This window comes from Mercenaria mercenaria, chromosome 6 (genome assembly GCF_021730395.1).
Source record: "Mercenaria mercenaria strain notata chromosome 6, MADL_Memer_1, whole genome shotgun sequence".
NCBI classification, from domain to species: Eukaryota; Metazoa; Mollusca; class Bivalvia; order Venerida; family Veneridae; genus Mercenaria; species Mercenaria mercenaria.
This window is the reverse complement of record NC_069366.1, coordinates 53,441,148-53,467,489: the sequence shown is the minus strand read 5'-3', so window position 1 is coordinate 53,467,489 and position 26,342 is coordinate 53,441,148. Positions and strand designations below refer to the sequence as shown.

The 26,342-nt window shown below is 34.3% G+C and overlaps 1 protein-coding gene across 3 annotated transcripts in view; it reads right to left on the bottom strand.

Annotated features, from left to right (window-relative positions):
• LOC128557743 (solute carrier family 12 member 6-like) overlaps nt 1–26,342 on the bottom strand; it is a 127,824-nt gene that overhangs the window by 74,394 nt on the left and 27,088 nt on the right. Inside the window, exon 1 of one of the 3 annotated variants that reach the window (XM_053545915.1) lies at nt 9,552–11,629. The exons of the other annotated variants lie outside the window; for them this stretch is intronic. Coding sequence (XP_053401890.1) covers nt 9,552–9,783 — 232 coding nt within the window. The 5' untranslated portion in view covers nt 9,784–11,629. Of the gene's footprint in view, nt 1–9,551; nt 11,630–26,342 lie in introns of those variants that run through there. 3 annotated transcript variants of the gene reach the window in all.

The following is a 26,342-nucleotide window of genomic DNA, read 5'->3' as shown; positions in this document are numbered from 1 at the left end:
CCTTATGTAATGCCAACTTCCACATATACTTCATATCTGAAATCTTTCCAAAATAAATATCCGAAGTTCACACAAGAACACTTGATTACAACACTTTAAGAACAATATTCATTAAAATATTTTGGTTTCCACTCTGTTCGAATCATCTTATTGATTTAAAACAGCCGTTATCAAAATGCATGAAAATAAACACTAAATTTACAAAATATCTCAGACAAACACCACTTCATTATATTCCTGCTGATCCAACAAAAAGGAAACAGCTGATTTCTCCAGGTTTGGAGTGTTTTATATATAGCAGCAAACACATATCAGATAAAGGAAATAATTATCAGTTGGGAAGAGACAATGAATGATCATTATCAAGTATATGTGAATACATCTTACACACATGCAATCCAAATTATTTGCAGTATGCACACTTTTGTCTATCATGATTAAAAGCAGCATGACCCCAGAAGTACATCACAAATTTTACAATTAGTTTAGATGCATGTTATTCACTCTTTTGAGATATCTTAATTTCATTTATAGATATCACAAACTCATTTACGGATATCCTTATAATTCATTTATGGATAATGCTTAATTTATTCATCATAATTCATTTATAGATATCCTTAATTCATTTATGAGTATCACAAATGCATGTTGCGATATCATTAATTCATTAATGTATATCATTCATTCATTTTATTGTATCATTATACTTATTTTTGGATATCACTAAATTCATAAATAGATATCACAAAATGATTTTAGATATCTGAGCTGTTACTTGATTATTGGAGATCTTTAAATTAATTTGATTTTATGATATCCTTAATTCAACTTAATGATATCTTTAATACTATTTTAATATAGAAATCAATAAAAGATATTTGTCTATCACAAAAAAGTTAAGATATCATTGAAGAAAATTAATGATAACATAAAATAAATCAATTCTGTGATATCACTAAATCAATTTTATGATAACACTGAATTAATTAATCAATTTATGACATCATAAAATACAGTAACACTATTGTGTATAAATTACTGACATCCATAAATCAGTCTTAGGATATTGCAATAACCTTAAATGATTTATTGAAACAATTAAATGCATTCTGCAATAATCTTAAATGATTTTTGGATATCATCAGGTCATCCTAGGTCAAAATTTTAGGGAGAAGTTCTCCCTCCACAGAATTTAGGGAGAAGTTGAGGAATTTAAGGAGAAGAATCAGCATAGCATTCAGTTTCCTGCCTATATATATCCACTTTCTGTGGGTCTAGCTGTAACTTATAAACAGTAATTATTTAAGGGAATTGATTCTTGCATTATCATTTTCATGAATTTCTAAATAAAGTATAAACTTAGCTATGAAAAAGTCGTCTTTAAATTTTTATCCGAAATTTACATATCTGAAACTCGTAAATTTAACAGGTGCACGATCGAAACGCCATGAAAATTTTCATTCATGTTTCAATTCTCGTGCTTTTATAATGCCCGATTTTTGCATCAACTTGTTCAGATTTATACATTTAATTAATTTTTTTTTTTTTTCGAAAATAATATCAAACTCGTAGATAATGGCGATCTTTTTACAATATTTTGTATGGCAGTTCTGACGTCTGCGAAATCATTTTTTATCCACAGTACTGGAACAATTCTTTTACAGAAATTGACCGTAATCATGGTAATTGAAATAATTTTTGAAGTAATCTTTAACAATTAAGAGGGCCATGATGGCCCTATATCGCTCACCTGAGTACCATTGCTTTAACCAAAAACAAAAAGAAAAAATTCTTATAAGGTACAGATATGTCAAAATACACCTAAAAATTGGAGGTACCATCCATGTTGTTCCACAGAAAAGTGGTCTCAGTTTTTCCCTACGGCCAATAATAAAAAAATTACTAAATAAGCTATTTATAGTAACATAAAAGGAAAGTAATAAAAAAAAATATTGTAAGCGAACAAAAGAAGGATCTGCCAAACAAGAGGGCCATGATGGCCCTATATCGCTCACCTGTTATCATTGCACTTGAGAACAAGAAGGTCCTCAGAAAAAATATCTAAGTCCAAAGGACAGGAACAACAAAGGAAAGAAATTTAACCAAAAAGAAAAAAAAATTCTTACAAGGTACAGATATGTCAAAATACACCTAAAAATTGGAGGTACCATCCATGTTGTACCACAGAGAAGTGGTCTCGGTTTTTCCCTATGGTCAATAATAAAAAAGTTACTAAAAATAAGCTATTTATAGTAACGTAAAAGGGAAGTAATTAAAAAGAAAACTGTTGAAAGTGAACAAAAGAAGGATCTGCCAAATAAATCTGTTGACATAAATGAAATTTCAGATCAGTATCTTCATTAGTTACGGAGATATATCCGTTATAATTTGAAATAAAGGGAGGTAATTTGACATAAAATCAGTCCATGGTTATCTACCCTGATTGGCTCAGTCCAACTAATGACAATAATGAAATTTCAAATAAGTCCTAAAAAGAAACCATAAATGAAGTCTCTATACGGCTGCAAAAGCCAAAATAGCCAATTTTGGACCTTTCAGGGGCCATAACCCTGGAACCCATGAAGGAATCTGGCCAGTTCAAGAAAGGAACCAAGATCTTGTGGTGATACAAGTTGTGTGCAAGTTTGGTTAAAATCAAATCATAAACGAAGTTGCTATTGTGCAGATAAAGTCAAAATAGCTAATTCTGGCCCTTTCAGGGGCCATAACTCTGGAACCCATTATGGGATCTGGCCGGTTCAATAAAGGAACTGAGATCTTATGGCAACACAAGTTTTGTGCAAGTCTGATTAAATTCAAATCATAAATGAAGCTGCTATTGTGCAGACAAGGTCTAAAGAGCTAATTCTGGCCCTTTCAGGGGCCATAACTCTGGAACCCATAATGGAATCTACCCAGTTCAAGAAAGGAACCAAGATCTTATAGTGATACAAGTTGTGTGCAAGTCTGGTTAAAATCAAATCATAAATGAAGCTGCTATTGTGCAGACAAGGTCAAAATAGCTAATTCTGGCCCTTTCAGGGGCCATAACTTTGGAACCCATAAAGGAATCTGGCCAGTTCAAGAAAGGAACCAAGATCTTATGGTGATACAAGTTGTGTGCCAGTTTGGTAAAAATCAAATCATAAATGAAGCTGCTATTGTGCAGACAAGGTCAAAATAGCTGATTTTGGCCCTTTCAGGGGCCATAACTCTGGAACCCATAATGGGATCTGGCCAGTTCAAGAAAGGAACCGGGATCTTATGGTGATACAAGTTGTGTGCAAGTTTGGTTAAAATAAAATTATAAATGAAACCACTATCATGCAGACAAGAAATTGTTGACGGACGCACGCACGCACGGACGGACGCACAGACTGACGGCGGACGACGGATGAAGGGTGATCACAAAAGCTCACCTTGTCACTATGTGACAGGTGAGCTAATAAAAACAAGAGCACTGCAAGGCAACGCAAATGCAGAGCAATATTCACATAAAACAAAGTCATATGACCTTTGACCCCTAAGTGTGACCTTGACATTGAATTTAGCCATCCAAAACATGCGTTCTGAGTAAGCATTTGTGTCAGGTTTCTCTGAAATCCATCAAGGGGTTCAAGAGTTACAGAGCGGAAGGGAAATTGCTAACCAACACACAGACAGATAGACTGACACCGAGGCGATAACATAATACATCCCTGGGGGCATATAAAAAAGAATCAAGATCTTATGGTGATACAAATTAAGTGCAAGTTTGGTTAAAAAGAAATCATAAATGAAGCTGCTATTGTGCAGACAAGGTCAAAATAGCAAATTTTGGCCCTTTCATGGGCCATAACTCTGGAACCCATTATGGGATCTGGCCGGTTCAAGAATGGAACCAAGATCTTTTGGAAACACAAGTTTTGTGCAAGTTTGATTAAATTCAAATTATAAATGAAGCTGCTATTGTGCAGACAAGGTCAAAATAGCTAATTCCGGCCCTATCAGGGGCCATAACTCTGGAACCCATTATGGGATCTGGCCGGTTCAAGAAAGGAACCAAAATGTTATGATGACACAAGTTTTGTGCAAGTTTGGTTAAAATCAAGTCATAAATGAAGCTGCTATTGTGCAGACACGGTCGAAATAGCTAATTTTGACCCCTTCAGGGGCCATAACTCTGGAACCCATAATGGAATCTTGCCAGTTCCAGAAAGGAACCAAGATCTTATCGTGATACAAGTTGTGTGCAAGTTTGGTAAAAATCAAATCATAAATAATGCTTCTATTGTGCAGACAAGGTCAAAATAGCTAATTTTGGGCCTTTGAGGGGCCATAACTCTGGAACTCATAATCCCATAATGGGATCTGGCCAGTTCAAGAAAGGAATCGAGATCTTATGGTGATACAAGTTGTGTGCAAGTTTGGTTAAAATAAAATCATAAATGAAAGCACTATCGTGCAGACAAGAAATTGTTGACGGACGCACGGACGCACTGACGCACGGACTGACGACAGACGACAGACGAAGGGTGATCACAAAAGCTCACCTTGTCACTATGTGACAGGTGAGCTAACAAGAGCACCGCCTTGCGGGTGCTGACGCTCATCTGATTTTTTTTGTATAATAGAAATATTGTCCTACCCATGATTTTCTAAGTCTAAAAAGGGCCATCATTCTTGCAAAAAGCAGGATGGAGTTATGTTTCTTGATGTACAGTGTCCACTTATGATGGTGAAAAACTGTTGCAAGTTTTAAAGCAATAGCTTTGATAGTTTATGAGAAAAGCTGACTTAAACATAATATTCAACCAAGAAAATGATTTTTCTAAGTCCAAAAGGGGCAATAATTATTGCAAAAAGCAGGATGGAGTTATGTTGCTTGCTGTACAGGGTCAGCTTATGATGGTGAACAAGTATTGCAAGTTTCAAAGCAATAGCTTTGATAGTTTAAGAGAAAAAGTTTACCTAAACATAAAACTTAACCAAGAAATCTGATATTTTCTAAGTCCAAAAGGGGCCATAAATCTTGCAAAAAGCAGGATGGAGTTATGTTTCTTGCTGTACAGGGTCAGCCTATGATTGTGAACAAGTGTTGCAAGTTTTAAAGCAATAGCTTTGATAGTTTAGGATAAAAGCTGACCTAAACATAGAACTTAACGAAGAAAACTGATTTTCTAAGTCCAAAAGGGGCAATAATTCTTGCAAAAAGCAAGATGGAGTTATGTTTCTTGATGTACAGGGTCTGCTTATGATGGTGAACAAGTATTGCAAGTTTCAAAGCAATAGCTTTGATAGTTTAGGAGAAAAGTTGACCTAAACATAAAACTTAACCAAGAAATCTGATATTTTCTAAGTACAAAAGGGGCCATAAATCTTGCAAAAAGCAAGATGGAGTTATGTTTCTTGCTATACAGGGTCAGCTTATGATGGTGAACAAGTATTCCAAGTTTCAAAGCAATAGCTTTGATAGTTTAGGAGAAAAGCTACCTAAACATAAAACTTAACCAGGCAACGCCGACGCAGAAGCCGACGCCGACGCCGACAACCGCTCAAGTGATGACAATAACTCATCATTTTTTTTCAAAAAATCAGATGAGCTAATAAAATGAAAGAATAATATACAATTGTTGCATAAGATCATGCTCTCGTTAAGTTTATCGGCTTTTTACATGCCGATTGAAAATTTTCAAAATGGCAGCGGCTTACAATATTATTGACTGACACTGTGGGATATTAACGCTACGATTGGCTGAAGTTTGACAGGCGAGTAGGCGGGGTTGACTATGGATTTATCGATAATTTAATCTAGAATATGCATCAAGTTTTACAACTTTAACCTTTAGCCTGCTGCTGGCAAGTGATTCTGCCTTTGCGACCAGTGCAGACCAAGATCAGCCTGCACATCCGTGCAGTCTGATCATGGTCTGCACTGTTCGCTATTCAGTCAGTAAATTTTCAGTGAACACCCCTTCGAATAATAAATGGTACTGCCCAAATTGAATGATAGACCAGTCCATTATAGAAATTTAGCAGGGTAAAGGTTAAGTAAACAGATAATAACTCGCTGAAAAACGGCGATTTGGATATCGCCCGGAGGCGATAATTAGGCGAAGTGGCTGACGATATCGCTCAAATCGCCTTGTAGGATGATCCCTGATCATTCAATTGAATTAAGGATATGAAAAAGTATTCATATTTAGAGATATCCAATATTCTATTTAGTGATATCCTTAAATCATTTTATAATACAATGTTTATATTTAAATAATCTAAGGATATCAGAAAATATATTTTATAATATCTTAAATTGCAATTAGTGATATCATTAAATACAATATATTTTATGATATCAAAAATACCTTTAATGATATCATAAAATCATTTAAAGATGTCAAAAGATGAATTAAGGACATCACAAATTAGTGAATAAAATGACATCCTGCAGTTACATGCCTGAAAAACTGAAAATTAATTTATTTTTTTTTTGTTAACCTTATCTAGGTAAAATTCACAATTGTATCAGACAACTATTGTTGAAATAGACTGCATGACTTACATGTTTTTTTTTCATTATCATTTTAAACCACTGACTTAGTGCTGTCTCAATTTCCTATACCTCAAATTTTACAGATTAACAAGACAGTGTTACTTTTCCCCCTAAAATGCACCCAGTCATTTTTTTTTTTTCACTTTTATTCATAGGAAAGGTGTTTTCTCAAATCCAACAACAAAAAATTAGAATTAATCTGGAAGCATGTTGCTTTAATTAATACCTCCAAGAATAGATAGTGTGACTGGAGATGATAATGAAGATGAAGGTGATAAAAAAGATTTCATAGTGATTACTGAAGCTGACTGAGGGGCAGATGATGACACTGATAATGTGGTAGATCCGACACAACATAGATAGATAAGATTTTTATTGTTTTCATGAATTTACAGGTAGGAACATATTAATAGACATAGGAAAACTGAAATATATACATAGAAACACATATGTCACACAGAAGACATGAAAATATACACAGGCCCACAGAGAAGACATGAAAACAAACATACTCTCACACAGAAAACTTGAAAACGTGAAAGGCCTATGTTTATTCCTGGAGACTCACTGACTCCTCCAACTAGATTCTTAATATTTTTTTCTATTAAAATTAAAAACTGCTTTATAATTGACGAATATAAATTAACTTTCATAATTACATAATATTCAGACAAACATTTTTCATTCTATAATGAGCAGACCAGATTACAGTAAATGGAAGATTAAAACCCTATAGCAAGAATTAACTTTTAAAGCTAGATTCTAACTTAAACTTCAATGAGTCTTGCTTTAAAATACAAAACAGCAGTTCAATAACTTATTAGTCCTCAAGGCAACGCAATGCTAAAAGTCTGGCTCCTATATATGAGACAAAAATAATTTCTATTCTGATATGACAGTAGAAATCTGACCCTATGTTCTATTTCACATAAACCAAGACTTTCCTCTGAACTTAACCAGTACATAACTTTTGGATTTGTCTGGTTTTCATGAAATTTCCGTCTGGCAGCTGGAAACATGCCTTAAGCCCTTGTGTGCAAATGTATTTATTAGAATGGATACTGTGACAACAATAGGTAGAAAGATAATTAAAATGTTTTGTTTCTATAAAGCATGTTTCAAGCAAATCTGCACATTGCTTATTTCAGTGTGTTTTGCATAAAGACTTAAAATAGAATCAAACTCTCTGTCAAAATTCCGTGAAATACGTATTTTATTCCAGTCCATGATGCCTTCTGATCTTTACACTGAATTCAGAGTTTTTGTTAGACAGTATTTTCAAATATCAATATTTCATTACAATTAAACTGATGTATTTATAGGATTGGAGTGTGTATGAAATATCTTCAAATCAGGTCTTCTTGGATTAATTCCCTTTATAGCAACTACACCACTTGCAGCAGATAATATTGTTACTCCAAGGGATTTTTAAATTCTACTTTCAGGCAATATTTTAAAATCCAAAGGGACATAATCTTGAAAGCTCTTTTACCTCCCAAAATACTTCGTTATGATATCACTTCCTCATTACCAAAACTTTAACAAAACCCCAGTCCTACATGGATTGTTTCCCTTTAAAACAATTACACCATTTACAGCTGGTACAGCTGTGTATTACTCCAGTAACTAACAATGCCATACCACAGCAAAATGGACAGTAGTAAAATTCACAGAGTTTTGTATTGTCATTCAATACATCAACAGCAAATGCTGGATAACATATGAAGTAATCCACTTTTGTCCTAAGACAAGAGACAAATGATTCTGTGATAAATGACCTCAGATATACAGTCTGCAGTGAAATGGTCAACATGGGATTTATTGGACTGGGGATAGAACTTACAACCTACTCAACCTGCCAGATTTCTTTAACTCATTTAATATCACTGATATCTGTGAATACCTCAATACACCTTCCATCTAAGACCAAACTATTTAATGTCACATAAAGACGAATTTGGTTATTACAGTAGAATACATTTTGTTTATGGCTATGCTTAATTACTTAAGAGAAGGAAAACCAGTTAGCTGAATGATTTAAAGTTCTAACATGAACTGTTTTTTGTCCTCACATTACAAAATCCAGGAGAAAATGTACTAGATGTGGAGTCATTTATTCCCAGTAGAATAATATTGCAAGATGGAAAGCTGCATGGACAGTATTTCACAGACAGTAATTGTGATCAATCTATATAACCATGTGTGTTTTACAGCAATTAAAGCAGTATGTTTGATGCATGTTTTAAAGGAGGACACTTCAAGATGTTTTAAGACATAGACATGCATATTATGATATAAGAAGACCCATTTTTTCATTGTATATTCAGGGCAAGACAAACATTTATTTCTCTCTTTTTTTTCCAATACTGTATTTCAGTTATGATATGGCTGGCAGTTGACCTAACCAGTAGTCCTGAACTGTGTATAAGTATCAGTATTTACCTATTCTCCACAAGCAGCTGCCAACTTCTTCACATGATTCAGAAGCTGAGGACGAAATGACTTCTGACACAATGTCTTTTATCAAACTGTCACTGAGAATATTATGCCTTGCCTTGAGAGCAAACTCACAACCCCCACAATCTGTAGATCTATGCTTTCTCCAATGAACTTAAATTGGCAGGCTCAAGACAGGCATACATAAACTATATAATTGAGCCGTGCCATGAGAAAACCAACATACTGGGTTTGCGACCAGCATGGATCCAGACCAGCCTGCGCATCCGCGCAGTCTGGTCAGGTTCCATGCTGTTCGCTTTTAAAGCCTATTGGAATTGGAGAAACTGTTAGCGAACAGCATGGATCCTGACCAGACTGCGCGGATGCGCAGGCTGGTCTGGATCCATGCTGGTCGCAAACCCACTATGTTGGTTTTCTCATGGCACGGCTCATATTTTACATATTACGAAACTATTCCTAAATAAACAGGAAGTATTATCATTTTTGGGTTTAAGTTTCGTATTAATTTTGTTCTTCAAAATCGCTGTATAAATAACAAAACAGAACATAAAATCACCTTCTTTATCTTCTGCATGTTTTATTCTCGTGATCACATGATCTCCGTTAGCCGACGTTACAGTGATCATGGGTAATGGCTCTGTCTTTTTGGGACTTTGCTCTTCTTCCGGGGACCCGCTACCAGAGGAATGTTCTTTCGGGGTATCATTACCAGCCCCGGTTGGTAACAGGGGTTCCAAAGGAATGTTGTTTTCAACGGGCACCTCCTCAATACTAAACTTCTTCACCATTGTTCCCTATTAAATTCCCTTAATTGCCAAATTTTTTAACACTTTATTTTTCCAACATCCTGAACACTCGGCTTCCCATCAAAGCAGTATACAAAAATTTTAATCCAAAATTTCTGAAAAACACTGTTTTCTATTTAAATTCATATTTGTGAAAGAACAGCTAACTGATATTTTCTCTCCTATATATCTTCCAATTTATTTAGACATTACATAAATGTATATCCAATATTTTCCTCATATTTATATTCAACCTTTAATATCCAAGACAACAGATACACACAGGTGAACATGACTATTTTCCTTTTCTATTATTAATTATCTTTAATTCATACAAAATTTCCTGGTAGTATAGGGAAGTACACTTTACCCAGTCTTACATAACAAGTTTTCCTAGAATTTTACTCACAGCACTACAGTGAAATATTTCCAAATTTCTAGCAGTTAGAGGCAGATAATATCCATCACTAGTTATGCAGGACTTCATGCAAGGAGAATATCCCTTTCGTATCTTTCCAATTCTACCATCACTTTCAGTTTCTTTCACTTTTAGAAAAAAATATGTTGTGTGATTCAACTGTTACTATTTACTTGTACTCTATACCTTGAGCATTGTATTAATTCTCAAAATAACTCATTATGTTTTTTTTTTCTGAATAAACATAGATCTGTTTCCATAGAAATGACAGCAAAAAAAAAATCATCCGATAATCGAATTCTATGAGGTTTCCAGATCTTCAGCACACTGTGTTTTTTTTTTATACAAAAAAGCCCAAACATTCAAATAAGATTTAAATTACCTAAAACATTGTCATGAAATTCAACAGAAAAAAATAGTGCCATTGTCAAATTGATGCATATTTGGCATATTGGTCAAATATCAATAACTATTGTGTTTCTCCAGACCTTAGGCCATACCAAATTGATTAATAGTTCTTCGGAAAATTTAAAAAAAAAATTGGAGCGGGCGAGCGAAATTTTTATTTTATTTTTTTTTTCTCAATTTTGATTTTTTCAGAGGCGGGTAGATTTTACATGGAGCGAGCGGGCTTTTTTTATTTTTTTTCCCAGCTTGGACCCTTGAGGAGGCGGTTATGATTATACATGAAGTTAACATTTCTTTAGAAATAACACAGAAATCAAACATTTACAGTGTGGGTAACACAGTATATAGCTTTTCTATTATGTTTTAAAGACTACATGAATGATTTTGCAAATAAATTCTTGCCAAACCTCACTGAAACACTTTTTTTTTTTAGTTATAATTTCTAAGGGATGAGTGTCTTATTTTTAATTTTGATTTTTCTACATTAATCTGAAGGCCTGCCTATTTAACGGCACAGCATGAGGAATGTTTAAGACAATACAGGCACATGTGTGGAATAACATTTCTTCTGAAGCACAGTTAGATGGCTTCGGCACATGAACAACTTTGTGCCCCTAGTGGAACTCCAACCCATAGAGGTGAAGGGAAGTAACAAACCACTTGACCAGTGAGACCAAACAGAGTTGGTCATACAGATGCTTCGACATTGCTCGAATCCCTTTGGAATAATTTCTTAACAGATCAGGCTAGCTTATGTTTTTGTGGTGGAGATTCATTTCAGGCAAAAATGATAACAAGACTGACAAAGAATGATCCCAATATGGCCACCCTTAAAGTGTTATATGGCCACCCTTAAAGTGTTGTTTGTTTTGCTTTGACTGAACTAGAAATTTAGAGTTGGGGAGGTCTGTTTTTTCCAGTTTTTTTTTCGTTCTATCAATTCACAGCTAAGTAATAGACAAACAGGCAAAATTGGGGTTACAAAAGGACAGATTTTATATCTACACTACTTCCCAAACCAAAATACAAGCATGCGGCAAGCTTGTGAGAAGTTTGCCATAAGCTTGCGCAAGCTTACAGCAATCTTAAAAAGATTGCAGCTATGTAATATGAAGCTTGCAGATGCTCGCACAGAAATTAAGTTTGCGGAGAAGTCTTTCTTTGCAAGCTTGCAGCGAGCATCCTGCGATCTTAATACTATTTAAGGTTGCGACTAAGGTTGCGACTAAGCTTGTGATAGAAATTAAGTTTGCAGATAAGTCTTGCTTTGCAAGCTTGCAGCGGGCATCCTGCGATCTTAAGACTATTTAAGATTGCAAGATTGCGACTAGCTTGCGATCCTGTAACCTTTTTAAAACTCTTTTAGTTCACTGATACATATAAAAGGGAGGTAATATGTTAAACCATTAAAATTGAACTTTTTATGTAAAAATAAGTTGTTTTAAAAAAAATATTGTCCCTGACTGTTAAATCTTCATCTACTTAGCACTAAAAATATTGTTTTATGAAAGTGCGAAAGTTTTACAAACTGTGCAGTTTGTCAAATTGAAGGAAGTATATAATTAAATTTTTAGACTTTTACATTATTAAAACTGTCTCACAAACCTAAGTAAGGTTTAGGAAGATAGTATAGTTTGCAAGCTTGCAGGCAACCTTGATACGATTACAAGGTTGCAGGAGGCAAATGATTTTGTCTACACCCATAGAAGTGTGTTTAAGCTTGCAACATTGCACAAGCTTTCAATCTTGTTATGATTGTGTAAGTTTGCAAGATTGCGCAAGCTTGCAATCTTATTATGGTTGTGCAAACTTGCAAGGTCGCAATTAAGATTGCTAGGGTTCCAATCGCAAGCATGCGCAACCTTACAAGCTTGCAAGATCTTAAATAGGTTGCAGGAAGCACGCAAATTAGTTTGCGCAAGCTTAAATTATGGTTGCGATGGTTCCAATCGCAATCTTGCTGCATGCTTGTTAAGATTGCAACTGCAATCTTGCTGCGACCTTAATGCAAGCTTAATTAAGCTCGCCATTTTGGTTTGGGTTATTTGAAAAGCTAAACAATTTTTAAATTGACTAAATGCGTTTCGATAGAATATCTGACTGCTGTACTAAAGAAGTTACGTTCAAAAAGATTTGGCCTAGACAATGTGATAGGTCGGTCAGGATCTGTGAACAAACATTTTTTTAAGATAGTAGTCGGCCTCAGCTTTGGGCTCTAGATATAACATACTGAACAACTGATAACAAATGGTTTGAAAACTACATCTGAACAATATTTCCAAATATTTTTAACTGCATCCCCGTGCACGACTTACAAGTCGTGCTTCGTTCCTTTCACTGTATTGAACAAAAGTAGAACGTGCCTACTTCATTACCTACCGACACATCGAAGGTCATGTGTGGCACTAGCACAGACACTCCAGATTTAAAACAAATGATGAACAACACCATAATTCCTGACTTTTTGAGTTTTGGTCATCAGTAACATGTATTACGGATGCATGAAATCCGATCAATATCACTTTGACGCATTAAAACAGCGATAAAACCTGCTTTGCTGTTATTATTCCGGACTGCGTAATCGGGAAAAAAAATTCTTTTTCGGAGATTTTTATGTACGTGCGGGCGGTTGATTTTTATTTTTTTTTCTCGGGAATGAAATTATTGATGTGGTAGTTCCGACGAACGACATATCAATTTGGTATGGCCATATCAAATCTTTTTGTAACCCTAATATTCTATGCTTACATAAATGCTTGTGTTATTAATTGAGGTCAGAAAGGGGCAGGGTGCTTTTTAAAATGGAAAATGTACTGCACCAGTGGTCTGCATATGCCATGAGGTAATTGGCTTATCAGATAATCAGTGAGGCTTGTCTGAAAGATGAAACTGGTAATGGGGCTGAATTAAGTAGATAATCAAAGACAGGACAGCAAATTTTAAGGGCAGGGCAACAGCCGTTAAAAAGGGATGGGTGTGGCCCCATTGCGATGCTAAAGAATTTATCCAAATTGCTTTACTAAATATACAGTAATAATTTTGTTGTTTTTGTCAATGAAATTTTACTTAAAACTTTTTTTGAAGCTAAAGATTGCTGATAGAATGTAAATTAAGGATGGCTTATGTTTTAAAAGAACAAACTATTGTAGAAGCACCTAATTCAATGGTCTCAACCTCTAGCTCTGACATTAAGTGGCTTTCAGTGCAGTGTTCTCTATAATTATTGCCATTCAAATAAAATGAAAAAGACATAAACAATCTTCACTGTCTGAAAAAAAAAGCCAATATCTTTTCATTTTATAGTCAATTTCTGGGAAGCATTGTCTTTAAATAACTTCTCACTTTTTCCTAGGCATTTTTTGCCTCTGATAAAGCGATATTTTCTGAGAAAAAAAAAATACGAACACAGTTCCCTAATCTTTAATCCTCATAATAAATTCTGCCAACTTTTACACATATTTCCAAACATTTTTTTTTTTCCGAAATAAATATCCAAAAGTACTGCTGACAGAATGCGCCTTTTCAAATTACTCAAGCACACTAATTACAACACTTTAGGAACAAGATTCATTAAAATATTTTGGTTTCCACTCTGTTCGAATCATCTTATTGATTTAAAACAGAGGTTATCAAAATGCACAAAAGTTTGCTATCTTAACACAACCACTCAATTTTGAAATAACTCCTACAAACAGCACTTCTTACATTATTGCTGATCATACAATAAAGAAAATAACAGTTTTCTCCAGGCTGGGAGTGTTTTATATATAGCAGCGAACACAATATTTTACCAAAATTTATCAGATAACGGAAATAATAATCAGTTGGAAGAAACAATCGGTGATGCATTATCAAATCTGTGTATGTAGTTGCAGTTGCACACATCTAAAACCTAGAGGCTAGAACAGCTGTTTTAACTACTGTAAGTACCCGTGTATAATGCACAGTTCTTTTACCCCTGGGACATCCTCCAGAATTATGGGTGCGTGATATAGACAGGTTAAGACAATTTTCCAACTTCAAAACAAATTTGTTTTTGATAGGTAGCATAACTCGCTGATTGACGACACAGAACTCTTTGTAAACTCTGGCGGCTTATATTTTTTATATAGATTCTCGCTCATGGAGGTAAATTTTGATTACTGGACGTTAACATTTTAACATGTTTTCAGTTCTGTTCCCTTTCTTCATGGATCGACCAAAAGACCCTCCTTTTCGACAAATTTCATGCACAAAGCGCAACTGAGCATGATTAAGCATTATATTAGGTATTTACAATTTACAACAATGATTGAAAATTTTAGTTTTTTTGTTCTGTGTAGTAAAATAATATCTACCATTGTAGTATCTGATGATTAATACATCCAATTTTCACATTTTTTAAAAAAATAAATCTTTTGCTAAAACTGACCTATTATTTTCATTTATATCTCTAAATTTTCAACACCTCAAATGTTACAGATGCAACAAGGAGTAATTTTTTGTCCTGAGAAAATGCACTCAATCACATTGTTTTCACCTAATAGATATATTCAACAAAAAGTTAACATTAACCTTACAGCATGTTGCTTTAATTAACCAAAGAAGAATAGATAGGGCAACTGGAGATGATACTGAAGATATAGGCGATAAAGAAGATTAGGTAGAGATTATTGAAGCTGACTAAGAAGCAGATGATAAAGATAATGCAGAAGAATATCCAGCATAACACTGCCTAACAGATAAAATTTTGATGTTTTCATGAGCTTACAGGAGCACAGACAACAAAAATATAGCACTTGCCCAAAGAAAATATGAAAAACCTAAAAATAATACAAATATGCATGATTCACATGTTTCATGATACGATATGTATCAAGATACAGAACCAGTGATACAATACATATTACCATGATACAAATTCAGTACTGTTAGCATTTACTAAACAAAATGTGCATGGAGCTGCGTTTTCAAAATGCAAAATCATCGATGCCCCCTGGTGTATGACTAAAGATGTTGTTTTTTGAGGTTTTAAGTTTAAAGGTGAACATCATATGAAGGTCAAGGTCATCTATATATAGGTCAGTTTGTAGGTCTTGCAACAAGGTTTGTTGAGTGAGAATATGAACTAAACGGGGTCATTTATGACTGGGCTGTAGGACCAAAAATTTTGTTTATTAAGGTTTAAATGAATCAGGATCAAAGTCATTTACATATAGGTCAGTTTGTAGGTCTTGCCACCTGGATTCTTGAGTGCGAGTATGAACTAAATCGGGTCATTAATGTGGGCTGTAGTAAACTGTTCAAAGAACTTGGACAGCACTTAGAACAGTTGCTTTAAAGTGAAAATGAATGTTTGTAAATGATACTGTGTCAAGTTAAGAGTTAAACAAATTAACTTCAAAAGTCAAGTTCTAATTTAAATTTCAATGAGTCATTTAGTGAATACAAAACAAGAGAAGTTCAATAACTTCAGACCCATGCTGAACTGATATAAAAAAAAATTTAATCCTCAAGCCAATGAAATACTAAAAGTCTGGCTCCTATACAGAAGACAACAAATATTTCTATTTTGATATGACAGCAGATATCTGATCCTGTGCTCTGTTTCACATAGATATCCCTGGGTTCCAAGACTCTCTATGAAATTAAGCAAAATCTGTCAATATGTATTTTTTGGCTTTGTCTGGTTTTTATGAATTTACCTCTGTCTGTTGGACAGAAGTCCTTGCATGCAATAATTATTGTGTTTACAAAGATGGATACTGTGACAATAGTAGGTAGCAAAATTGTTTAACTGTGATCAAGCTTTGCTCTGGTGGACTTTTATATTGCATTTTCTATAACTTCTTATATAAAGGTTCATTAAAATTTCACACATAAAGACTCAAAATGGAATCAAAGGTCTGTCACTTTTCTGTCACTTATATGAAATATGCAGAAGGTTTTTCATCCCATGTTCCATATTTCATTGAAACTGAAGACAGAATGTACATGCATCTTTAAACATGCTCTGCTTGGATTACTTCCCGTCAATGTATACACACCATTTGCAGCAAGAAAAAATATTCCTTTATATATAATTATAAGGCCACGGCTCTTGAAACACCATAGTACAAAAGTCTAAAGGATTCTTAAATTATATGATCCAGTACAATATCAAATTCCATTGAGACTTTTAGAGAACAGATACTATCCAGTTCTATGTTAGTCTTACAGAAGGCTTACTATAAAATCCTCAATATGAGCTAGTTTAATGTATCAACTGCTATTACTAATAACCATTCTATTCCACAGTGAAATCTAAAACATCAACTTTGCCCGTTGGTACTACATTTGTACTTGGATTGTTTCCCTTTGAAAGAACTACACCATTTGTAGCACATTCTATGTAATGTATATTATTCATCAATGTTGTATTAGAGCAAACTATGTAGATAAGGCCAGCATTTTTTAATTTTCTGGTTTATGGGAGCGCCGACCCTATTTTTTGACAAAACAAAATAAAAATAAAAGTCATTTTCAGTACTTTTATTTTCATTTTACCCACCGACTGTCCGTAATTGCTGCTGCCAAAAATAAAAGTTTAACTGTATGGTAGAGGTTTTTAATCTAGATCAGTAGACGCATGAAAAATGGTGGCCTGCATAAATGTAAATTGTGTGAAATTAATCTGGAAAAATATACAAGTTTACAGACAATAATCTTTGGAATGAGTTGGCAGAGATAACAAGTGTTGTAAAGAAACTGGATCTGAGCAGAAATAACGGCACCTAAAGCTCAACATTAGGAGTAATCACCTACGAAAAATGGCCTTCACTATCAGTATCAAAGCTGTCCAGATGTTGAAAAATCTGGCGTATCACGTGTACAAGATTTGTTGTCTGTATATTATAATTGGACAACAATCGAATTCATGTCGGACTGTCAGAAAAATACCACAATTGATAAAAAGGAAAGAAACCAAAGAAATGGCAAAATGGAAAAGCAAAAGTGAGTATCCACTTGCTAAACATATTGTTTTTTACTTTGCAGTCTTGAGGGTTAGAGAAGAAAAACTAACTAATACCACAATTTTCAGTAGTTCTGTTCGAAACAAAGTGCAATTTCGATGTAAAATGACATATCCCTGCAAATGCTTGACAATGCTAAATGTGATAAAAGATTCAAACTAGTCAAAATAACTGGACCGTCAGATTAACGGTTGTTTAATATTTGTGACGGGCAATCTAATCCAGTGGAGATATTGGCCATATATAAAAGATTATCTCAATAGTTCATAGGATCAAGTTCTAGCCAGGTACTATAACTCAAAAGATATTTATGAAACATGAAACTCCGAGCAATATATAATTTGTCATGTTCACTTAATAAAGTATACCGACAAAATCTTAAGAAGACCCTTTGAAAGTATGTCTGGGACAAACATTCAGACACTATATGCCACATGTGCCTTTGACACTGAGGAACACATAATGATATATCCAATAATAAATGTTTTTTCGGACTCATAACTTACTAATTCCAAGTCCCATCTCAGTGAAGAGTCTTATAAATCTCCGATATTGTTGTCTGAACATCGACTGATAAGGCTGTTATTTTGTACACATTTTAGCTGAACCAAAATTCAGATTGTTTTGACTTGTCGTACAATATAGGGGGCACTGACAGTCAGCAAAATATAAAACAATATTCAGGCCACTGAAACTTAACCAAAGCAATTTAATTTTAAAGCCAGTGTCACTGAGTGTGCATAATATTTATCAATTCATAATTTTCATTTCTAGTATGACAATGCTATCTTTAAGACTCCCTCTCCAGCCAATCAATATGCATGTATGCAGTCCATGCAGACCTAAAGTAGTCATTGCATATACCATTTTAAAGCAGTTTTTATTCATGTTTAAATATAAATATTATGCAGTGGTCTTACGATATGATAATGTCAACTGTGGTATAGTATATTTTATAATGAGTCTATTTTTACTTCAAAATAGATACTACAAAAACAGGCATGGATATGTGCATATTCTGTACATGGTCAACTTATGATGGTGAAAAGTGTGCATTATTATAGCAATAGCTTGACAGTTTAAAGAAAATACAAAGATCTGAGATGTATTAAAGTCGAATGTCATTGGATTTATCATTTAAGTTGCAGTTCAAATAAAAAATGGGAGATTATTAATTCGATGCAAAATAGAATGGATTTATTTGATGTTAGGCTCTGTATTGAACAATTTGATTCCGAAAGAATCAAAGCAAATGGTAGTTGTACAGTAAAGCAGATTGATTAATATCATTAATTGAACTTTACATGAAATTGATATTTTGCTATAGAGTAACCAGTGGGCACTAACTTAAAATTGGATATGTTTCTTTATCACTTATATTAGTTTAGTTTAACAATAGCTTTGATGTTTGAGAAAGTGACCTCTACGTTACCAGGACCGAGAGTATGAAGAACTGCGGCCATACGACTAAGGTGCAAACTACATAGACAACGTTTATTAGTTACAATTATCAGTTTGTAGAAGCTGTTAATTTTTATATGCCTTAATAGCTTGATGTTACAAAACCTTTCTCAACCTGCCAGAGATCTTGTAAAAAATTTACTAAAGTAACCAAAGATATCTGTGATTCCTCATATTACGGTAGCTCCCATTTAAGGCAAAAGTAAGCCTTGTAAAATATTTGTTGTCACAAAAAGATAAAATCCCATTTCCATATGACATCAGAATCTAGCCTAATCTGTATATATCCATAAAAGGAAACCTTGCATTTAAGTTATAAAAGCAATCAGACAAATCTGAATAATTTACAGTTCTGACATGGAACATTTTCCTTTTCTCACATTACAAAATCCATAAGTAAATATTCTTAGTTATGGAATCATTTATTCCCAACAGAATATTATGGCAAGTTAGGAAGCTTCTAAGAAAGCAGTTTACAGACAAAAACTGTGATCAATCTAATAACAATCACTGTTGAGGACCATGTGTGTTTTGCAGCACAAAGTATTATAAATACTCTGCAACAAATAAAGTATTTTCTAACACATCAACTACTATGACAGCTTCTTTATCCATTCTAACATAAAATTCAAAGAACTATGCATCTTTTATTACAGACAATAGTTTTCAACATATTTTAAATATAAATATGGAAGTGTTTATAACTATACCAGGTAACAAATGTCACTAAACCGCTGTCATTTATGTAACTGAAAAATTGTTGAAAAAGATGCTTAACTCAAACACATACTATTACTGTAAATTTACTGGTAAGCCATTTTAAAACTCAAATTCTAGTTGTTCAAATAAATGTGAAATGTGTTCTAAAAGAAACTGTTTTGGCAGCTAAGGTGGAGTCACAGGTTTGGATCCTCCTTATCTTATGGTAATGTACCTCCTAGCTACCCCCTTCTCCGATACAACTGTCAAACAGCTATATGCCTGTCAAACAGTGTCAAGACTGTCAAATAGTATATTACCACTATCAAAGAGTGACATGAAAGTCAAACAGCCATATGACTGCGTCTTTTATTTCATTCCGCATCACCTTATGCTTTAGACCACTGTATTTTCAACTACTGATGTAAAACTACAAAAACATCTGACTCAAACCTACATCAATTCACATCTCAATAAACATAATGCTGAGTTCCAGACAGTATTAAAAGTCTGTAAATAAAGGCTAATAACAGTAATGTGGATCTTTTCACTGATCTTAATGACACTCTGCATCATTATTTTAATTAAACAAACAATTTTCTTGCAATAAACCAATACAACAGAAACCCTACAAACTGAAAAGCCTCAGAACCAAAGTGAAAAGCTCCAATTTGAGAGAAAATTCCAATCTAATGTGATTATTTTCAATGGAAGGAACCTATTCTGAACCAAAACAATTGTTCAGTTTTGGGAGTCTTCCAATTTTCAGTTTCTACTTTGCAGGGCTTCATCTGCACTCACTCGAAGGTCCTCTAAGACTTCAATCCTTATATCTCTGGCAGAAATGTGACTTCACCTTTCATTAATTTCTTAAAATATGACCAAAGCCATATATATGACAGAACAGACATTACAAATGTTACTATATAAGAGACAAGTTGTGCCAAAGTACTACACAGTCTGGGTACTAAATAATAAATGAAGGTTTCATTAACTGTCTGGACTGAATGAATGAAGTCTGAACAAGTGGCTATACTGACCAAATATAGTAACAACACTGACCTAAGCCACTGGCAGAAGACAAAACAAGAGCTGTCTCCGTAGGATGACACATGCCCCCGATGGCACTTTGAATGAATAGTTATGGCCGATGTTAGAGTTTAGGACCTTTGACCTACGGAGCTGGGTCTTGCGCGCAACACGTCGTCTTACTGTGTCACACATTCATGCATAGTTATTTTAAAATCCATGCATGAATGACAAAGATAGGTCTTGCGTGTGACACGTTGTCTTACTGTGGTACACATTCATGCCAAGTTATTTGAAAATCCATCCATCGATGACAAAGATATGGACCGGACACGCCCATCAATGCACTATCCTTTAACATCTAAGTGTGACCTTGACCTTTGAGCTACGAACCTGGGTCTTGCGCATAACACGTCGTCTTACTGTGGTACACATTTATGCCAAGTTATTTGAAAATCCATCCATCGATGACAAAGATATGGACCGGACACGCCCATCAATGCACTATCATTTAACGTCTAAGTGTGACCTTGACCTTTGAGCTACGGTCCTGGGTCTTGCGCACTGCACGTCGTCTTACTGTGGTGTGAAAATCCATCCATCGATGACAAAGATATGGACCAGACACGCCCATCAATGCACTATCCTTTAACATCTAAGTGTGACCTTGACCTTTGAGCTACGGACCTGGGTCTTGCGCACTGCATGTCGTCTTACTGTGGTATACATTCATGCCAAGTTATTTGAAAATCCATCCATCGATGACAAAGATATGGACCGGACACGAAAATTGCGGGCAGACCGACAGACCGACAGACAGACAGACGGTTCAAAAACTATATGCCTCCCTTCGGGGGCATAAAAAAGGTGACTGTACATGTTATGATCCTACCCACTTACTATACTATAAGAACCAAGGTCATGAACAGGAAATTATACTAACTCGTTCCAATCGCCCATGCACAATTTGGCAAACTGGTCCTTTGCATATTGAATAAGTGGTAATTTAACTTCCATCATGCACCAGTCACATGTTCTCGATGTTGCTTAGTAAGAGACACTCTACAATGTAACATAATAAACTTAGATGAACTTCCTCTTGAATAAACATGAGAAAGGACATGTCTAGTCCGATTTTGCAGATATAAGCTTATTTAAGAAGTTACAAGCATTTTGTTAGTATTAAGTCCAACATACTTTTTTAACATATTTTGGGTATGCTGAATCTAAAAATATATGTTGGCCATCTGGCAAATGCCTCTGAAAGGGTTAAAAATGGGGGCAAAAATGACCACTGTTTTTAACAAAAAAAATTCCATCCATATTACTTTGTAGTACAAATCTTTATCTTTAGATGTGTTTCAACAAATTATTTCATGTTATTAGTATAACTGAGTAAATATTTATCAATAAAATATATCACAAGTTAAAAATGTGAACTTAACGGGGTTCAGAAAGGGGAATTTGAAGACAATTAAAAAAAAATATCCAGCATCATTTATAGAACAGAAAAGTGAGACTATTAGATTGAAAACTTCCGCTGGAATTTTATGTAAAAAAAGGAAATGATATTTTGATGAAATGGTTTTGCAGTTTTAAAATAGTCATTTAAGAAAAAATGGGGAAGTTAAAACTTAATTAACATGACATTGTTTGTAATGAACAGAAGACCATGTAGAACGTATTTTATCCTAGTAAGATCATTTTATTTAATCATAAACTTTTTAATACCTTAGCATCATAATAATTGATGAAAAATAAATGTGACAGGGATTAAGATTAAGGCTAATGTGAACTTAATTAGTATAAACAATCCAGGTCTCTATCACAATAACAATCTGAGTCAAATCATGTTTTTAAAGTCCTTATCTAAACTCTTTGGAGTGTTTTACCTGTTATTTAATGTACATTAACTCTGTCAAGAACACACTCTTTCATGATCATTAAGGTTTCAGAGATGTCAAGAATACTTCATGGAATCAGGACTTTTCGAAGGTTTTTTTACAGGTAGTCCAAATTTCTAAACTTTTTTAGAGATGCTTCGCTTTATATACTTCGTTATATTTTAAGATTTGGTGAAATTGTATTTATTTTAACTTTCAGTATCTGTGATAAGTTCATTTATAAGAATCTGTTAATGCTAGCTTTTTATAAACTTATAATAATTGCTTGTGAATGATAAGTAATAAATATTATTTTGTTTAATAGGTGTTAAAATATTCCAAAGTAAGAATGGACAAGACTTTGCATCTCAAGAGACCATTTCAAGATAGCACAGAATGGTGCATCATTTGTCAGGAGAAAAAATCTGACAAAACTTTAAAGTAAACAGCCTCAAGGCATAACATCTGTAAAAGAGTGTGCTGAATCAAGATTTGTATATAGAGATTTTTTCTAAATATGAAGCCTTTAGTAGAATTAAAAAAAATAGATGAAAATGACAAAATACGTTGCCATAGAAAGTGTTATTTTAATTTTGTCCACAAAGAACTAATAGTCATACTATTCAGTCAAAGCTAAGTTTAATATAGAACAAACATCAGATTAAGCTGCATCCTCGTCAAACTTATCATATACTCCTACTAAATTAAGAAATGTGTATGTTCTGTCAAGACAAAAAAAGCTATAAAAATCTCTTTACCATAACTAGTCAGTGATAGTATTTTAAAGGATGCTAAACATGACAACGCAATGCGATTATGACTCTCTGATGTCAACGGAGGGCAAATATTATAAAAATGTTTAAATTCTTTTAAATACGGAGTTCGTAAAACCAAGTCACACAACTCAAATACAGATCTTGCCATGATCTTTCTTATACATGAATGTGGGTATGCTGCAATGAAATCGCAAATACTGCAGCTTTCAGACAGTTGGAACAAATACCGCATACGTACTGGGGACTTCTTCAACAATTCTTTGTCATTCGTTTAATTCTAGAATATCATCTTTCTAAGAAGCCCTACAACGTAAACTGAGAAACCAGTTTTAGTTTGTAACTCCACTACATATATCTTCTGATGAAAGGAATACACTTCTTGTTCCATATGAATGTGCGGCGTCACTGCTTAGAGATGCCCATTATAATACTACTGGTAATAGTGATGAACGGCTGACAATACAGAAATATAATTCCAGTGACGACCTTGTCAATTGTACATGTAGCACTAAAATTAAGGGCTGATATGTTCTCTCTGGAAGGACATTCTGGACTGAGTGAGACTGAAAATGATTCAGTAAATTGTGTTCCGGAGTGTCTGTTCATGTTTCTGAATTCAACGTATGGTGGCCAAGAGCTTCTAGATGAAGAATCTGACCATAAAGATCCTGAATCTGATAGGCAAACAAAATTATTAAGTGTAGCACAAAATATTGTTTATGGAGTGAGTGATGGTGAAAAATGGACCCATAAACACATAGATCTTGCAAGTACAATGCACTAGATGACTAGGTTAAAACATTTAGTTAACCTATTTTATAGTGCAGGACACACATTGAGCTACAGAGACATACTAAGAGTAGACACATATTTAGCTGAAAAACAAAACCTGGAATCAATGGATCCTGAAACTGGTCATGTTATTCTGCTGAATCTTACTGAGAATGAGATATCGAGACATTTAACACTATTGTTCAGAAGTGTATGCATATATCAGAAAGACTGGGACAGTCGCATTCAGCTTTAACTGTTGATCAGGCTCTTTACTTTTAGCTTGTGGAGTTGAAATGGGCAGTGCCTTAGAATGGGTGGTTTGCAAATATCATTGAATTATTTGAAATCTGGACTAACTTTTTGGCACTTCCAGCAGATAAAATTGACGTAGTAGATTTTTATCAGAAGCTGATCACGCAATCGTCTACAGAAACGATGTTGGTTGTTGGCGTCGGCTTTTAGGATGAAAACTGTTGAAAACACTGTCCTTGAACTTAATTTGGATGAATTAAAGGCTAAACGCGAGGAAGCTGACACAAGAATCATTCTCCATGCTGTTCACGGCAGTAAACGATCAAATTGTGTCACTGTTGTTGTTTCTGCCAGAGATACTGACGTATTTGCTCTTACTATGCCACTTGCTGGAAATAAATGCAGCAGTGTGGATGATGGCTGGAACAGTGAAAAAACGAAAATACATTCAAGTCAACTCAGTGTTAAATAAATCCTCAATAAGAGTTGCGTAGAAATCTACTTGCCTTTCATGCACTCACTGACACAACATCAAATTTCTGTGGAATCTCTAAGGATCTGTATTTAAAGTGTTTACAGCCAGTGCAAAACTGATAGAAGGTCTTGGATATGGACAACTGTCTGATGAAGTAATGAAAAACTGTGAATATCTTATTTGCAAAATGTATGGCCAAGATGCTGTAAGTACTGACAGTGCTCAAAATGTTATGTTTGGCAGGTCTACAAGTCCTCAACATATATCCCCAACCAGTGATGCTTGCTCATTTCACATGAGAAGAGCTCATTATCAAGCCCTGGTATGGAACCAATCAACTGTTCTCAATGCAGACCTGCCTGCACCTTCCGACATGGGATGGAAAGTGGCAGATGACACACTAAAGCCAGTTCTTATTTACCCGTGAATCAATTCCTCAAGCTTGTATTCAGTTCATTGCTTGCAAGTGTACATCTGGATGTTACGGACCTTCAGATGTGAATGTAAAAAGACTGGGCTCTTATGCACAGATATAGATAATGTGTATGTGATAAAAAGCATTACCAGCTGTATGAACTCGACGCAGTAAATTAACATGAAATAAGCAAATATTTCAATCTATATTATTTTGAAACAATTATATGAATTAAACAGTTTATGGATTTAGCTTCTGCCCTGTAAAGTGATTCCAAATATAAATTAGTGTACTGTATTCAGCAATAGTTTTTCAATTACAACCAACGTGAATTATTTAATAATCATCGTTTTGGTGAAATAGTCAAGTTAGAGTGGATTTTGGATGTTTTTTTTTTTCTCCTAACGGAGCACACATTTGGATTCAAAGTTATTTATCTTTGAAACAAGTGTTGTTAATTTAATCTGTTACTATGTTACACATAACTTTGATAAAGAATCCCACATATTTTTGGATAATTGTAATACTATTATATATTTATATTAGAAATATCTTAATTTGGCGGCCATTTTGTTTTCCGCCATTTTGACCTGCAAAAAATCATTTGTCAGATGGCCAACATATATTTTTGAATTCAGCATACCCAAATTATACTAAAAAAGTATATGGGACCAAATACTAACAAAATGCCTGTACCTCTCACATTTATTGAAATCTGGACTAGACTAATAACAAACCTAATTTGGTGAAGATCCATCAAATGCTTCATGAGAAAAATCTTCTCCAATTTTTAGCTCTGGCAGATGAATCAGGCTTTAAATAAACTTGACAGGTCTTATAAGAATGCTACAGACTAAGTTTGGTGATAATCTATCACATGGTTCATAAGGAGAAGTTGTTTAAAAGCTTTTTTTAAATTTTTTATACTCAATATGGCCACTTTTGCACAACCACCTGAACAAACTTTAGAGAGGTCCATG